This window comes from Hippichthys cyanospilos, chromosome 12 (genome assembly GCF_059441005.1).
Source record: "Hippichthys cyanospilos isolate Australia breed blue-spotted pipefish chromosome 12, RoL_Hcya_1.0, whole genome shotgun sequence".
In the NCBI taxonomy this organism is placed as follows: Eukaryota; Metazoa; Chordata; class Actinopteri; order Syngnathiformes; family Syngnathidae; genus Hippichthys; species Hippichthys cyanospilos.
Window position 1 is genome coordinate 11,243,069 of NC_142380.1, and position 17,269 is coordinate 11,260,337.

General features: G+C 40.0%; 2 protein-coding genes across 6 annotated transcripts in view; one reads left to right on the forward strand and one right to left on the reverse strand.

Annotated features, from left to right (window-relative positions):
- LOC148414833 (retinal homeobox protein Rx2-like) lies at window positions 1-4,814 on the reverse strand. Its single transcript, XM_088428874.1, has 3 exons — window positions 4,259-4,814; window positions 2,107-2,357; window positions 1-976 (listed from the first exon to the last, which is right to left on the reverse strand). The coding sequence occupies exons 1-3, from the start codon at window positions 4,557-4,559 to the stop codon at window positions 536-538; spliced, it is 993 nt and encodes a 330-aa protein (XP_088285000.1). The 5' UTR covers window positions 4,560-4,814; the 3' UTR covers window positions 1-535.
- LOC148414834 (caytaxin-like) overlaps window positions 4,361-17,269 on the forward strand; it is a 21,185-nt gene continuing 8,276 nt past the window's right edge. The window contains exons 1-6 of one of the 5 annotated variants that reach the window (XM_088428872.1): window positions 4,375-4,514; window positions 12,882-12,977; window positions 15,133-15,230; window positions 16,242-16,297; window positions 16,376-16,585; window positions 16,791-16,949. In XM_088428872.1, coding sequence (XP_088284998.1) covers window positions 15,154-15,230; window positions 16,242-16,297; window positions 16,376-16,585; window positions 16,791-16,949 — 502 coding nt within the window. In that variant the 5' untranslated portion in view covers window positions 4,375-4,514; window positions 12,882-12,977; window positions 15,133-15,153. Of the gene's footprint in view, window positions 4,515-11,780; window positions 11,907-12,568; window positions 12,978-15,132; window positions 15,231-16,241; window positions 16,298-16,375; window positions 16,586-16,790; window positions 16,950-17,269 lie in introns of those variants that run through there. The other 4 variants (XM_088428870.1, XM_088428871.1, XM_088428873.1 and 1 more) reach the window with 4 other exon arrangements.

Below are 17,269 nucleotides of genomic sequence, written 5' to 3' on the forward strand. Positions count from 1 at the left end.
TTTGTTTTGTTTTTATTCAGCTGGAATATTGTTAAACCTACACATAGGTCCCCTTCACTGGAGGTACGAAGTTTGATGGTTGCATTGATAAAAAGACATGATGTGCAACTAATAAAACACAATTTTCTATTTTTCTTTTAATATACTGTATATATACATTTATATACTGTATATCTGCTCTGTAGTCAATGCAGATGGGGAAAAAAGCAGGCCATCTCAAATGACTACGGTAAATCAATTTAAAAAAAAAGGTTATTTACACCTGGTACTTGCAGTTAACTAAACAAAAAGGTTTCATAAAGATATTTTCAAAGCTTTAGACTCCATTCAAAAGGTTCTTGGACATTATAAAAATACTAGGGTCCTTCTTCTGGCCTCAATAATGTAACCCAAGACTATCCGCAATCTGAACAAACCATGGTCCTCAATAAAGTCTGTCAAGTCTTAGTTCCTGGGTAACAAATCATCCAAAGTCCCTGTGTGTAGTTGTCACAGTTGGTAAACATTCACTGAAGCTGCACAGGAAAAAAAAGGATCACATATGTTGCCAGGTTTTGTCCATGGACTGAATGTGCTCTTTGGCCTTCATCCTGAGTGCTGCGATACTGGAGCTCCTGTCGTCCTCCATTGGGAATTTGTCACTGAAGCCAGGTGGGCATTGGTATGGCGGCGCCCCCCCCATGGGCTGCATGCCTTGCACCAGGCCAGGTGGCCCACCGAGAAAACCGTGACTCGGGTAAGTCGACTGCAGGCCCTGCGGCGAGCCCATGAAGCCCTGGATAGCGTGCATGGGCGTAGAACTGGAGATAGGCGAGGTGAGCCAGGGATCCAGGGGCATGGGGTTAGCCACAGGCCCAACACTGGGTGCCATTGGGGGCCGGTTGAAGGAAAGCATGGGAGAGTCATGCAGCTTCATGGTAGTGGAGTCTATCTTTTCCTGACGTCTCCACTTGGCACGTCGGTTCTGGAACCACACCTGGACACAGACGCCGAGTTTAATCATCAAGTCGGGACCAGTAGAATCTATAGAGTCATTTCAAGTTTCTAAGATCATCGTGTTGGAGCACCACAGCTTAAAGACAACATAAAAACAAGAACCTCTTTTTTGCAAGTCTTTATGTCACTGAGCAAGGCATTGAACCCTAACTGTTAAGGATGCAGTAACAGTCTCTTCAAGATGCCCTTATAAAAGAGAGTTTATGGAATAAGACTTGCTCCAGACTAAAAAAAGTCACTTGGAACTGGTCTTTGAGCCCATGTCCCTTCCAGCAAGGCAATGTCACCAAACTGGTTACAGTAGCTCATGCGCCCAACTATGTGGCTTTAGGTCATCCCAAGCTGACAGTTTAAGAAATCAAAGGATCACTTTTGACAAAAGAACTGACAAAAATATGGAACATGGGGCTGGTTTGCTTCGTTATAGCCCCTTGAGCAGGAATGCCCAACTCAAGAGGCCTACCCAATTCAAGGTGTTTTTGATGCTACCCTCTTCCGACATTTCTAAAATGATCAATCTCATCAGCAAGCTTTGCAAAAGCTTGATAAAGAATATGACTGAACCCAAACTGTTAGAGGTGCACCAGCTCAGTTTCTAAATATGTGCTCTTGGAATGGAAATCAAAAGTCAAGTCTGTAAAGACAAAGGAGTACAAAGACAGATACCCACTACAGATTAAGATTCACTAAGATCAAAATGATGAAATTTGGGACTAATTTTGTGTTGATGTCCTTCTGCGCAGGTTTTTGGACTCAAACTGTTTTAGGGGTTGCTCATCATACAGCAGCCTTCATCAAGACCACTTAGCCAAACTGTCATTTATATTTGTGCTTGTGGCATAGTGGACAAAGAATGGCTGTCAGCAGATGCTGGCCACAGTACCCGGAAGCACCAGCCTCAAAATAGAGCAGCGGGGAATCGGAAACAAATTCCTCTTGATGCCCTTCACAATTTTCCATTTGAGTTTCATAAGTCTGGACTGGAAGATTTTTTTTTTCTGTAAGAACTTTAAATCAGCGATTTGCATGTTTAAGATTTGCTTTGGCCTAAAATGTGGGGCTAGGATTTTCACAAAGGGTGATGCTTACTGACTTCAAATCCAGTTTTACCTGCACCCGGACCTCTGGCAGGTTGACCTTCATGGCCAGCTCCTCACGGCTGTAGACATCCGGGTAGTGGGACTTCTCAAAGGCACGCTCCAGCTCGTGCAGCTGGTAGGTAGTGAACGTGGTCCGGTTTCTGCGGTGCTTCTTCTTGCCGTGCTCCTCCTCCACAATGGCCTTGGGGGAGTCCTCGGCCAGGTCCTTTTGCATACTGTTCATCTCTCCATCACACTTGTCGCTGGAGAAGACGTCTGATGCTGAAAAATGACAAAGATTGTTATAATATTTGCATAACTGAGTGCCTCCTGCCAAGCGTTTCTGGAGATAACATCCTGATGCAAAGACTAGTGAAATCTGACTGATGTCCTTGGCAGTGGGTCCTTACGACAGGGGGTCTCGCCGAGCCCCAAGTGACATGACATCTTTCACTGAATTCCCTTAAAGTAATCCCACGGGAACAGATGCTACCTAACAGTTAAGTCCCACTCTAATCCTTCTACGCAGTCCGCATTGGGTCCTATAAACTAAGACATTATAAGACAAGACAGGTACTATCTGGTGACGATGACAAAATGTCACAGTCTCTAGATTAGGTCACCAAAGTATTAGGAACACCCCAAACAGTTATCCTTTTAATGGGAGGATTTAGGTTAGCAATGTTGTTGTTTTTTTTTGTCTTTACTTATTATTTATATTTACATATTAAGAACACTTTGGTAAAATTTTAAGAACCATAGGTGTTAGAGTAACTTGTTAACAACGGGCATTGCGTGATTCCCTTCATGGCAGTAGAACCATGTGGCTTCTGCCAGCCAATTAGAAAAAAAACATCAATAATCATTTAAAAATAAAAAAAATCTTTCAATTTCCCGATCTTTCAAATGATGTATTTTATAAACTTTACCTTTTAATCAAGATGTAATGAATGTCATATTTTTTTTTTAAATGTCATTTTTGACGCTACAATGCAAACTAATATTTAACACGTTGTTACCATAGAAAAAGGTGTTCATGTTTTCACTATTTTTCACTAAAAAATTAATAGAAAGAAGTTGTACAAAGTCGGTAGTATCTTAAGACAATGGTTAACCCTTAATCCTGGGTTCGATCGAAGGTTTGGGTGATTCGGTTTCAGGGTTTGATTTGGCAGTCAAGACACACCGGACTCGTCGTGTCAATTTGTGATGACATGCTTTGCTTGGCCATCACTGACTGCAGACGATCACGTTACATAGCTTGGCCAATCGATGCTGCCGGCAATTTAGTGCGCTCAGTAGGTAACGTGTGAATAACGTGATCGTACGGCGTGTGACTTCATTCTTAATTCTGTAATCCATACTATGTTGGGCAAAAAAAGACAGTGATCGGCTCCGGAATTTTTTTATACCTTTTGTTTTGAGAATACTTTTCGAGGACGCTGGACATAAACATGGCAAAAGGGAATATAATTTACTGTGAAAATGACATTGGCAATTTACAAGACGAAGCCACATCACACTGTTTTGAAGCTATGTCATTTGTTATGAATTCATGCACTATGTTTGTTTAAAGAAGAAAAACATATGCTTGTAACTTAAATTTGAAAAGAATCATTTTTAAAAACAAAATGAAAATCATATGGGATGCATTTTCACAAAACCAGATTTGTTGCGGAGTTTAGTTCTGAGTTATTGATGAAAATACATACCAGTATATTTGACTGTATTTTGTGATCAAATTATGAAGACGAGATATTAGTAGACAATGTGCACCACTGAAAGATGAATGAGTCAAAATTTGAAACAGGTTTTCTCAAAATGAGGGATATTAACTTGGCAACATTCAAATAAGTGTAACTGTCCAATTTTGAGCAACCCCCATATATTATATATAATTTTAAAGGGAATTAAGTGTGAAATTAGAATATATCAATCTTGACTCATTTCACATTCACAGAACTACAAAAGACATTTTCCAAGTATATTTTTCAATCAGCATAGTTTTTTTTGTAGTTTTCACTTTTGGTGAAAATCACACAAATAGTAGTTTTTAACTATCATCACAAATGTCTTAAACCAAATATATTTTCACTTTTACATTTTCTTCTAACTTGTACACTAATTCCACCTCAAAGCATTTGGTCAAATGTTTCACATGAAATTGTTTTGCTAGCACTTACCGTGATAAGACGAATGTTGGGAGTTGTCGGCCAATTGCGAAAGATGCCCGTACGGATCGTGCTTGTCCGGAAGTTGCGAGTTCTCCCGCGTGACTTTCTGCCCGTGGTCGTCGTCTTGGTGATGGCTGTCGTGGACGGCGTGGTGGTGGGGCAGAGGCTCCTGCTCCTTGGCGAATCCCAGGATCACATCGATGCTGTGCACCTTGCCCCCAGAGCTGGACCCGGCGCCACCTTTTGCCGTTTCATAGTTCTCCAGGTAACCGTCTTCCACCATCGCCATGGTATCCATTGACAAATGCATCCGAGCCTTTTTTGAGGGGGGCGGGGGAAAGTGGATGGAGGCTCTAATATCACTTTGCGGTTTCTCCGGCCGAACCCCGATAGTCGGACATATTTGTCTTCTGAGTAGTTGGAACCATTGAAGTGTCTTGGACTCCAAGGAAGGAGGCAATCTTACCTACATTTGCTACCAGTCGCAGATTAAACATTGCCCGCGCTGTCTAAGTGGTCTACTGACACTATCCGGTTGCGAGTGGCACTTGTTGCTCCATGTTTAAGACCTCCAAATCCCCTCCACCCCCGTCCCCCTGTCCCCCACCTTCCCCTCAAATGAGCAAACCTGATGACGGCATCCTGTCTTCCTCCAGCAAACCACACTCTCTTTTAAAAGAAAAAAAAAACAAAAAACAAGAATGCTCCGTGAAAAGAAAGACAAACGGAGGAGGGCTTGTGAGGTATATTAATTGGGATCCTTTCTCTTTAAAAATGACTGATTTTTTTTTTTTCCTGTCCAAGTAATTGCTCCAAATGTGCACACATTTAGGGCCCAGTTGGAGGCCGTCGCTAATGAAGCCTTGACAAACTTTCTTTCAAAAAAGCCATTGTGCGCCAGATAAAGGCCACTAAGCGAGAGTTGTGCACTAATCCCTTCATTACGCACTCCAGAGACAAAAGAGATGGATGGACTTTTAACTTGAATGCGTAGCCGCGGGAAACACCCTTGAATTGTTTCCCTTTTTGATTATATGCCACCAAAAACCATGTTGAACACCATCCTGTCATTTTGTGGGCCGAACTGAATCAGCATTATTCAGAAAAGACACCTGAATCATTTCCCAATCATCTTGTCAAACCTACTATTTTGTGACCCTCCAAAATAAAAGTAATATCCGTAATATTTACAGCTGAAAATGCTAGGCCCTCTCAAATGAAATGGCCCCTGAATCATATCTCTTTATTATCAAAACTGTGTGAACACCCTTTAAAACTTTGCCTGCATGTTATATTGTGAGTCAAATCAGAAAAGTGTTTACAATTCAAGAGTCTGTCTTGTCGTATGTTAATGAGTTTAATATGTCCATTAGGGACTACAGTGGTGGCTTGACAAAGTGGACTTGACAAAGTGACTCAGTTCAACTCGGTAGACAAGCAGCACATTCCAAAGAGTGGACGATACTTCAAAAAGAGACTTCAAGTTGTTTAATCCAACACTCAGTTAAGGTTTTCTCTGATAGTTAACAGAAATCTAGGAGAATCACACATTACATATTGATAATAATAATAATAATAATAATAATAATAATAATAATAATAATAATAATAATAAATCTTACTCTTCAATCCACTATCTTAACGCTTTAAGCAAGTGGTATTTGGAGACAGTGTCCCAACATATTTAGACATTAAACGTAACTTTACACACAGTCATATATTCTTTATCCTCTGTGAAGAGTTGTGAAAAGTAGACACAGCTATACTGTACAGACGTCAATGTACAGTACTCTATAGCTTTCTGTCTAATATTGGCTCCAAGTGGCCATGTCAAGCATTTGCATTAATGAGAAAGTTTGGCAATAATCGTTTCATTCTTTTGAATTGTATTATTCATCTCAAGACAGTATTATAGTGTCATTTTTCTTATGAAACATGAGACATTTTTGGGGGTGTTGTTTTGGAAGGTTGTAAGGGATTAATGCCATTTCCATTAAATGCCAATATTTGATTTGCTTTATGAGTCATTTGACTTACAAGAGTGGTTACAGAGAAATTAAAATCATATCCTTAGACACTACTGTAGTAAAAGTTTACAGTATTATTTTTGTTTTGTCTTTGGTTATCTTGAAGAATATCAAATACAATGAAAGTAAACAAAAAATAGGAGAGTAAAAAATGTAGTGTAAACCTCACAGATATAATAGCAGAAGCAACATTGCGTTCTTAACTTAATGAAATCAAAATGACAGATTATTTTGCTGATTAAAAGTAAAGTTTTGGTTCACTAAAGAAAAAAAGCTAACAGGAATGTTTCTTAAAAATAATGAAGGAAAGACAAAGGAGTGGCTGCGTAATGGTAGGAATGGGATTGGTCGCCGGTGTTGAGGAGTCTTTGCAAGTTTGTCATCATATGCTGAATGGCCCGGCCGAGCCGAACCGTCTCAGCTCCGGCAGAAGGTTGTGCACAGATCAATCCGGTTCTTTAATGAGCCTAAAGACTTCTCTGGGTATATCCTCTGCTGCACGCCATATATCTAGGACGCCCTTTTCTCTTTGTCGTAATACAATGCTGCTCAATTTTATTTTACAAATTCTCCCCCAGAAAATAGAAAACCTTTATACCACCCGACTATAAATAAGATTATTATGAATAAAAATAGTATAAATATGCTGTACCTAAGAATGTAACCATCAAAGTGTTTTAAAAAAAAATAATGCCAAGTCTTATTTTTTTGCAGAGGGGGGCGGGGTGGGGGTAGTCCCCAACAGGGGAGGTGTACTATGACCTCGGTATCTATCTGTAATGTAATACATCTGTTATGCTCTAGAAGGGGTGGAATATAAACAGGACAACAACCAACAAAATGTAAAAATAAAACAAAGTGAGGGCTATAAAGTGAATACTATTCACATCAAAACATGGCGGCAGAAAACTCGCACAGTCGTAATTAGTGAACATTACTTTAAAAAGCGAGGCCTCAGGCTGTTTGTCGCCACTTTCCGTTGACGTTTACTGTCAAAGTAAACAATACAGAGAATTACAGCTTAGGGTTAGGGTTATCTCAATTTTCAGTGCTCTGGCTTAATACTAATGATAAATAGCATCTATGTTGTGTTGCTAACACCCTTTAACCCTTTCAGCACCATGGATGAACAATTAAATTCCGGTCAAATAGGTTTTTTATGGAGAAGAGCTGACACCCTTGACTAATGCTGTCCTAATAAAAGCAAATTGAGCACTGTAGTGCTAACTGTGACCATTAGATGGCAGTGTTTCCACACTTAGAACGCATCTATTACTTACATCAATTCTAACTGAAGAATGGAAGTCAATCTTTCAGCAGCACCCATATTTACATTGACATAGTACATAATATTCTACTTGCCTTGAAGGGTGAGTGAAAATGCCAAATATACTGGCCCTCAAGAGGTTTCCTTTTCTAATAGTGCTTGGCACTGAAGGAGTTAAACAATAGATTGAACACAAACTGTGCAGCAGCACATGTAGACAGACAATATAACTGGACTCAGCCATACATTCTTTATCCCAAAAACTTCTAAAATGAGATAAAATTATTCGAGTCACAAGAACTGTGCCCAAACAAATGAATATTGTATCTCAAGACACCCATGTAATGGATAGCGTACGGTCGCTCCAAACGACTTCCTGGTAAATGCATTTCATCCTTTGAGTTTGTTGTCTAAAGACTTGTTAACAAAATTAAACCAATCCGTCAACATTAACCTTCTTTGCCAACAAGGCAAAGGGAGTTTGGTGAGGTAGTCGGGGCATTTTTACATCCCTATCCAAAATATGCAAAAAATGATTTTTTCATTTATTATTATTTGTTAATTTAAATTTCAATCATTTTAAGGCCAACAGCTTTTCTTAATCGATAACATCACATGACAATATGAGTTGGTAATAGAGATAAGTGGTGCATATAATCTCAGGAGTCACTGGTGACACCTAGCGAGTCATTGGCAAGCGAAATTGATAATCATGTTATCACATTAATATATTAAAGCTGTCTCTCTTTGCTTGTTTCCCCCACCATTATCCTAATTGAATGCAAATTGGTTAAGCGGGCGCTGTGTAGCTACCAAGCATCTTAGATTTATCAGATGACACTTTAAGCCTGCCACATCCTATTAGCCACAAAGCGGCTAATGAAGCAAAGGCGCTGTGTCAGCTTGCAAAGGAACGAGGCAGGAAGAAAGGAAGCAAGGTAGAAAAAGAAAGGGGGATGGGAAGAGGGGGACAGGAATATGATGGAGGGGAAGGGCTGCCGCCTGACCCCATGTGACCATCGTGGAGTCAAATAAACTGTGTGTGTGTGTCTGTGTGTGTGTGCGTGTGTGCGTCCGTGTGTATGTGTGAAGGCCTTGCTAGCCCTATATTTTTTTTTTACTTTACTTATGAAATAGCAAATATTTTCCAAGGTGAAGCGGCAGACCAAGCTGTTTGGCGAGCATTTCAAAAACCTGTAGAGCTTTTCTGCTGCTTTATCTTTTAATCTTTTAGTTTGCCAAAATGGGCAAAGGGGTTTAAACCCTTCCTGCTTTCAGCCAGCTTAGGCTCCCTTATTACACACAGGATTGAAGACAAACTCTTCAACATTACATTGACTGCTAGTGTTCTTCTGAGAGCTCATTGGAAAGGCAATCGCACCTTGTCACTTTTCGCGACCAATCAGCTTTTATTGTTTATAATTTGCCGTTTTCAAAGGTGTGTGGAGAAGGTTTCTGCCAACTAGAAAGTGAATGACTACATCTTGTCTGTGTGAACTGATTGTGTGTCATCTATTTTAATCTAATAATTAACTTACCTTTTAGTTTCTGTATTAAGTTTATTGGGCATATTTCAATACTTGAATTTAATGTTTTTTTTATTTATATATGAATTTATTTTAATAAATTAGGTTGTAATAAACATTTAAAAACACTTGGCAAAATGCTGTATTTTTTCTTCGTTTTGATTTAAAACATAATAGCTAATATTGTCCTGAAGTTATTATGTACATTTTAATACATATGTGTATACATTCATATCAATTATATTATACATTTATATTTTTGAAAATCATTTATCATTTATCATGTGGAAATTACTATCTATTCAGTCTATTATGCTCAGAGTGATTTTTTGTTTGTTTTGATTAGATAAATCCATCCCTCAAGGTGAAATAAAATCTTCCCTAATTAACTCGCCAATGTAACTATTGTTTAAACTCTTTAATTAATTAATCTTTTGTAGCTACCCATCAGTCTATCTAGGTATCCATCCATCAATCTATCAATCTTGCTGTGTGTAATCCATGTGAGCTGCAGGTCAGAAAAGAGTGACCTGACATAAGGCGTGCGTTATTAAAAGTTCAGAGGGCACACGGAGTAAGTAGGTGGCTTTGAGCAAAGCTTTGGTGGACTGCTTGTGGTGGTGCAACAGTAAGTTTGGGACGTAACCCTGTCAGCAGGGTCATTGCAGTGGCGACTGGTGGAGTTTTCACTGGGGGAGTAGGGAGAGGGCCGCTCGGTTTATTTAGTGTATGTTTTTTTTTTTTTTAACTTTGTCATTTTAGTTTCCCCTGCGCGATGGATGAGTGGGTAGCATGTCTGCTTCGCAGTTCAGAGTCCTGAGTTCAATTCCAGCTCGCTCTAGCCTCCCTGTGTGGGGTTTGCATGTTCTCCCCGAGCCTGGATGGGATCCGGCCACTACGGCTTCCTCCCACATTCCAATAACATGCATGGTAGGAGTATATGACACTCTAAAATGTCCTTAGGTATGATTATGTGCTTAAATGGTTGTTTGTCCCTCTGTGCATTAAAATGTTGTCTGTTGTGTTCACAGTGGATGCTTGTGACAACACAGTTAAAGGGGTCTGTTCAAGAAGAGCATGGCCGCCCATTTAATAAGCTTAAGTGCAGCTTGGCACACATTGTCGCTCTTGCGCTTATTCTCTTGTACTACTCCTCTTCCTTTTTTACCCTTTAACCGCCTCCTTTTTATTCTCTTATCTGTGGAAAAATAAAGCTCATTGCACCAGGCTTGGTTTGAACTACAGCTGCCGAAAAGGTGACGTCAGTGTAGTGACTGGAGATGCTAATGTGCTTAAATAATTATTGTTTTAAAGTGTGCTGGGCTAAGAGGCGTGTTTAAACAGTGACATCCTGACGCGGGAGCACCTGGCTGATCGGCCCCATATGAGGCTAATCCGATCTTCTCTGGCTCTCGGCTAATTTGAACCCAAATAAAATAAACAAGACACCTAAAAGCTGCCCCGTTAAGCCGCACTGCATCCGTTGATGTCATAGCGTGGTGCACACAGCAGGAAGTGCATGTCGTCTGATACGCACCACTACCTTGATGTTTATGTCAACACAAAGTTAGAGCTTGGAAAACAATGGTCTTATATATGCTTTTGAGTACCAGCAAACAAATGAATGGATGGATGGCTGTATGGATGGCTGGATGGCTGGATGGATGGATGGATGGATGGATGGATGGATGGATGGATGGATGGATGGATGGATGGATGGCTGGATGGTTGGATGGATGGATGGATGGATGGACAATCAGGAGACATTGGTGGACCGTATTAATTTTGATGGACAGATGGTTGATTGTTCATGACTGCATGACTACATTGTTCATGCCCAACTATATATATATATATATATATATATATATATATATATATATATATATATATATATATATATATATATATATATATATATATATATATATATATATATATATATATATATATATATATATATATATATATATATATATATATATATATATATATATATATATATATATACATACATATATATATTTATATTTATATATATAGATTTTTTTGTCTTGAGTTGGATCCAAAAACACTGTTACAAGTGCTAAATTGTGGCAACAGTTGCAGTAATTATTAATCTTGAAAAAGCATACTTGAACACAAATAATGGAGCAACACATGCAGACATATAACAGTAGCCACAGCCAAACAAAATATTTTTTGTCATTTGTTGAAAAATTGGCACTAGCTTAGTTTCACTTATCTTTTGTCATCAAATGCAGGTGTAGTGTCTGCATGCTCTGCACTGCCCTCTGCTGGCCCAGGCTCAATTTCCATTGCATTATCATAAAGAACAGACTATTAATTGAGATTATTGAGTTATGTCAGTAATGTGTGTTTTTAGTCGGTTTTCAGGTACAAGTACAGTATTGCCTGAATTTTCTGAATTAATAGCACCTTCTAGCGGTTGCTTCTAAGCACCGACATCCATTATCTGCACAACGTAACCTCATTCATACAAATCATTGCACACTGTAACCTCATTCATACAAAACGTTGAAAAATTCTTCACAAGCTAAATTCCATTCATTATTTTGATGAAGTATCCATCATTGCATCATTGAGAGGTGTGACCCATAACTTGGAGACGTGTGCGTGTGTGCGCATGCATAGGGCACGTTCATTTAATCGGGTGTGCTAATCCATGCTTAATGCACATTTAGGTCAAAGTTTGTCTTCACACTTCGCCACACCTCAGCAAAAATGTGGGCAGCAGCTCTTTTATCGGAATCTCATTTTAGTAGAGGCAGGAGGGTGCATGGCAAAGGAAGAGTTAGGGCCTGCAGCTTTTGACGGTCAGTACTTCACAGATTTACACGCACCATAACACCTTCTAGCGGTAATACAAAGTGGTGACTCATTGGGTTGACTTTTTTCCCTTGATACCGCTTTATATATACGGTATTGCTATATATTGTAATATGTATAATTTGTTTAAAAGTAAATGTCAGTATTTTATATTTTCTTATATTAATTATTATCTTAAATTATTTTTTTTACTGTTTTAATGTTTTATACATTTTGAAACTGCAATTTTACTTTTATTTTATTTTGTTAAATGTATAAAAATGGGATACTTAAAATACCTTATATGTTGCCCTGCAAAAGTAAAAGTTCAACCCTAACGCTTTGTGCTCATTTTTTTTCTTTCCATTGTGTTACGATTCACGTTCACTTCCTATTTGCTTTCAGTTGCACCTTTCTCAGGCAGAAGGAAAGCAAGCGTTATGAACTGACAAGCCTCGTCAACAGCACTTTGTCCATCCAAACAAAGGGCATACTCACTCACTGCCCCGAGAGCTTAGTATGTTTTGATGAAAGAGGGCGGGAGAGGAGGAACGTTAACATGCAGCAGCAGGAAGAGTGAGAGAGCTTAAAAGGGATGCCGAGAGTGGAGGAGGCGGAGGATGCGGTTGCCTGGAAACAGCAGTGGAAACCTCCACCCTGGCCAGTGCGTGAGCTCCTTTTAAAAATAAACACGCGAGATGACAAATAGAAGTAACGTGACGAAAAAGAACAGAAGGCAGAAACGTGCTATCCCGGAGGGACTGAATTCTAAAGAGGAGGCTGGTTTGATTACATAACCAGCATATGGATGACATCATCATCACAGGATTAGAGGAGGCGTGGTTTTAGCAGAGGGGACAGTCCGCAGAGGTGAAAAGCACAGAAGGATTATTTGTTTATGTTCTTTTTTTGGGGGGGGGATCCAAAAAGTAGTATTGTAGGCTAGGATGGATTTGACAGCCTGCCGCTCCTGTTCCTAAAAGGAGCACTCCCAGAGGCTCTTTCTCGCCAGACGGGGGATGCTCGGCCCTTTTTGAAGACGCAACATCGTCATCGCACCACACAGGAGCTCCTCTGATGTGAGTACGCACTCGGAGCAGCTCTGTCCATGCACGGATGCTGTTTGTGGTCTTTGAATGGCAGACTTGACACGTTTTTTTGCCCATTTGTGTTCTGCGATTTCGTCAACCAAGATGTTTTTAGCGAATTATGTCAGGTGAGAGGCGGGGTAGACCTCGAATTGATCACCTGGCAATCACCAGTCATCACTGATGGTTTTGTAAATAGAAACAATTAAGATACCGTATGTTTTTGTAAACGCCAAAACACATTTTACGTGTTTTTGTCATCATCAAAGCCTGAAACATTTTTGGAAAGAGAGGTGAAAATGTGTGAGGGGCCAACCTTTCACCTTATGGTTGCATTATTTTTTCCTCAGTTTTCGTCCATAGTTACTTTGTTGTAGTTTACAGGTTCCCTCTGCTAGTAGGGATGTAAAGCCCAAAATTCACCTATTCACCTGGGCTAAATGTGACCGACGCTTACTCCTTGTGGCTCAACCCAATAGTCAGCACTTTGCACTGGAAAAATAATGAAAATTACATATCAACATACAGTGTATGTATTTTTAATCATTTTAGGTACAATACTAAGTCATAGCATGCTCAGTAGTTGACATATTTTCAAATATGGTTGACGGTTCTGATGGGGCACCCATTTATTAATTTTATACCAGAGGCTGCGGGCTGGTGGACATTTGAACATGGGCCAACTGGGCCAGATTTAGAACATGTCTGATCATAGTTGATGAAACCTTTCATCAACCTAGAGGAACTGTTTTATGTCAACTGTACTTCCATAGGAGCATGTCCGTCTCATAGTTCCCAAGTTCAAATCCAGCAAGCTCTGGCCTTCCTGTGTGTGGAGTTTGCATGTTCTCCCCGAGGCAGCATAGGTTCCGTCCGAGCACTCCGGCTTCCTCCCACATTCTAAAAACATGCATGGTGTATTTGACATACTAAATTGTCCTTAGGTGTGATTTGGTGCGTGAATGGCTCATCCAGGCCCCGAAGGGTTGGCTGTTTGAATACCGCTCTGTCTAAATCATGTATCATTGTGTCCGTGGGCAAGACACTTCATCTACAATAAATGCAATATGGCTTTCATGCCTCCGTCAACCTGCCCCAGAGCAGCTGTGTCTACAAAACTTAACTTACGACCACTGGTGTATGACTTTGTGTGTGAATAATGAGTCCGGTGTAAAGTGTCTTTGAGAGTCTAGAAAAGTACTATACCAATGTGATGCATTATTATTATGACTACGTCAGAAATCGGCAGTTGCTCCATTGCGGGAGTGAACATATTTACATTCTGTCCAACGAATATTCAGCACAAGAGAAAAATCATACGCATCCATACTGTTGTTCCATGTTGATTTTTTGTTTGTTTTTGATTTACTTTTATTGAATGATAGCATGGACTTGCTTTGGTTAGCTTAAAAGGTGTCACACAGTATTGCTCTATTGATACTTTGCCATCATCACTCTGCTGCCACAGGCCATGTTATCGATAAATGTGTCTAGTGGCTTCTTTTTAGCCTTTGGCCCTTGACGACCTTCATAAGCTGGCCGCCTCAATTTGGAATCTGATTGGAACAACCTGAGCAGTGTTTTGTAGCCAGGAGGCCTTTTAGTTTCCTCGTAGCTGTTATATATTTATTTGGGGGATGGGGTACTCTGTGACCGTCTATCTCACGTATCATTTCCAAACCAGTGAACAAATGGGCTATACAATGAGCTCTACTCCTCACTCAACTTATATGCACATTACTGATACACGTGATGTCCACTCGTGCATGGCTCACCATATTTTGACCAATATACTTTAGACAGATAAAGACTTTATTGCAAACTATAACTGAATGGCCATATTCACATATGGGAAAAAATAAAACCTTTTCAAAGAAATATTTTGTTTCAAACTGGATATATGTTGTTTATAGCCATCAGTGGCTGCAGCACAAAAATCTAGCCAACTATCAAAGCTCAAAATCTGTCTTATGACTTCATTTGGAAGAATTAGACACATGAACATTTGAAGGGCTTACAAACAACTTTAATGGGATTCCAACGTTTACATTTTATGAGCTATGTTGTACAAAGTGACCAAGAGGTGAAGAAAATGAATGTGACTCATTGATTAATAATCCAAGCTTTTTGTGTTTTTTAACTTCAGTGAGGTCAGGCTCCATACGCCATGGGCACAGCCGAGGTCACTTTACGCATGGACAGCATGGAGGTGAAGGACGAGTGGCAGGACGAGGACTTCCCCAGGTAATCTCTTGAATCCTCTTTTAGGGAATGAAATTAGTGCAGTGACGCCTTGAGATACAAGTCAGCTGATTTATGAGTTTTGTGAGATACAAGCAGTCCAAGCCAAATGGCCTGTATTTTCATTTGACATGAGTTCAAACCTAAAGGACCCAGATCATGATATTTTTACACTCTCCATAGTTAAATATATGCATATAAATTACATTGACAAATTGGCAAGTTACGTTTTTATTATTAAATATGTGTGGCTGCCTTGCTCCCTTTATGATGTTCAATGAAGGCAGTCACATAACATCCAGCCAGCCATCATCTTAACCGCTTACTCTCACGAAGGGTAAACGAAGGAACAAAAACAGGCCTTTTACTGACATCGAAATGCAAAACAGTGTCTACGTACAGAATGTACTCCCTGACACATGTTGCTCCTATCAAATCGCTCCCTGTGGGAACCCAGCATTCATAACAAATGTTTCGCCTGAGGATGACTGACATCCGGCTGTGTGACTCCAAACACACATTTTTGCCACCACAGTTATGTGGTGGGGGCGTGAGGGGGTCGCACGCTTGTGTTTGCAAGGCGGTCTTCAAAGCATGGTCACATGCACAGTCATCATCCACAAAAGGGCACAGATGTGCAAACGCACGCCATTGAGTCATGCATGAACCTGCAGCGAGTTTACTTGTGTGACGTCGAATTCGATTACGTTGCCCTCTTTTCTAATGTCAATCACGGCTGTTTCCATCCCACCTTGGCGCGCAACCACGCAAATACCACACAAAATATTACAGACAGTAATTCCTTTGGAAAATATTAAGTGAATTAGTATATATCTTACAAAGTACAATGTTATAGAGTATTTTTTTATTATTTTTGGGGGAGGCTAAAATTAATAAACAATATATTATCTATTATAGGGTAAGATTACTTGAGATATGAGTTATTTGTAACAGTATTTTATCCAGATGTACACTTAATACTCTTCCACTAATTTTTGTATTGTAACGCCACAGGCCTCTACCAGAAGATGGCGATACCTCGTGTGGCCTGATGGACAACAGGACCACCAGTATGTGAAGTTTTTATTATGTTTTTTTTTTTTTTTTTTACATCATGTCATGTTTACTTTACTGACTTCTTGGTTTAGATCCCCCCAGCAGCCTGAATGTGGGTGGGTCGGCCAGGGACCAGTCAAAGCGACGCACGCTGACCGCCCCCGATATGAACCTGTCACTGGAGCACAGCGAGGGCTCGCTGCTCTCCGACGACCTGGACATCAACGTGGACGATATAGAGACCCCCGACGACACTGACTCACTGGACTTTGCTAATAATGGCAATGAGCTGGAGTGGGAAGGTGAGTGCTGCTTCGCCAGGTACACCACTGAGCACCCATGACATCAAGTTGAAAATTATCAAGACTATTCGATGTTAGTTTCATCAAACATAGATATGAGTAAGGACGAATAAAGACACTTGTCCTAACATCCAAGACATATATATATATATATATATACACATACCATACACAGTCCAAAGGCTTATTTCCTGTTTGTATCTAGACGACACCCCAGTAGCCAGCGCCAAGTGTCTCCCGGGCGAAGGCGAGGAGGAAAGAGACTCGTCGGGCCGCCTGTGGAGAACTGTCATCATCGGCGATCAGGAGCAACGCATCGACATGCAGGTCATCAGACCATACCTCAGGGTAGTCACGCACGGGGGTGAGTTGTCATTGAGATCAAATTGTCACTTGATGATGTCTCTAATGATGTTCTGCTGTTCAGGAGTTTGATTATTTTCCCCTACAATGCCATTTCATACCATAAATCTACCATAAGTGTAAAAGTGCCATTCGTGTTCAATCCCACATTTCACCTCCGTTTTGATTATTCACTCCAATTTCGGAGTAATCCAATTATGACCGGAAATGAGTCACTTGAAATACAATTCATGAAAATTATGATGCATTACACCTCTCTCCAATAATTGTACACTCTGATTCATTGCAATTATGCTATAATGATTCATGATATTTATCATG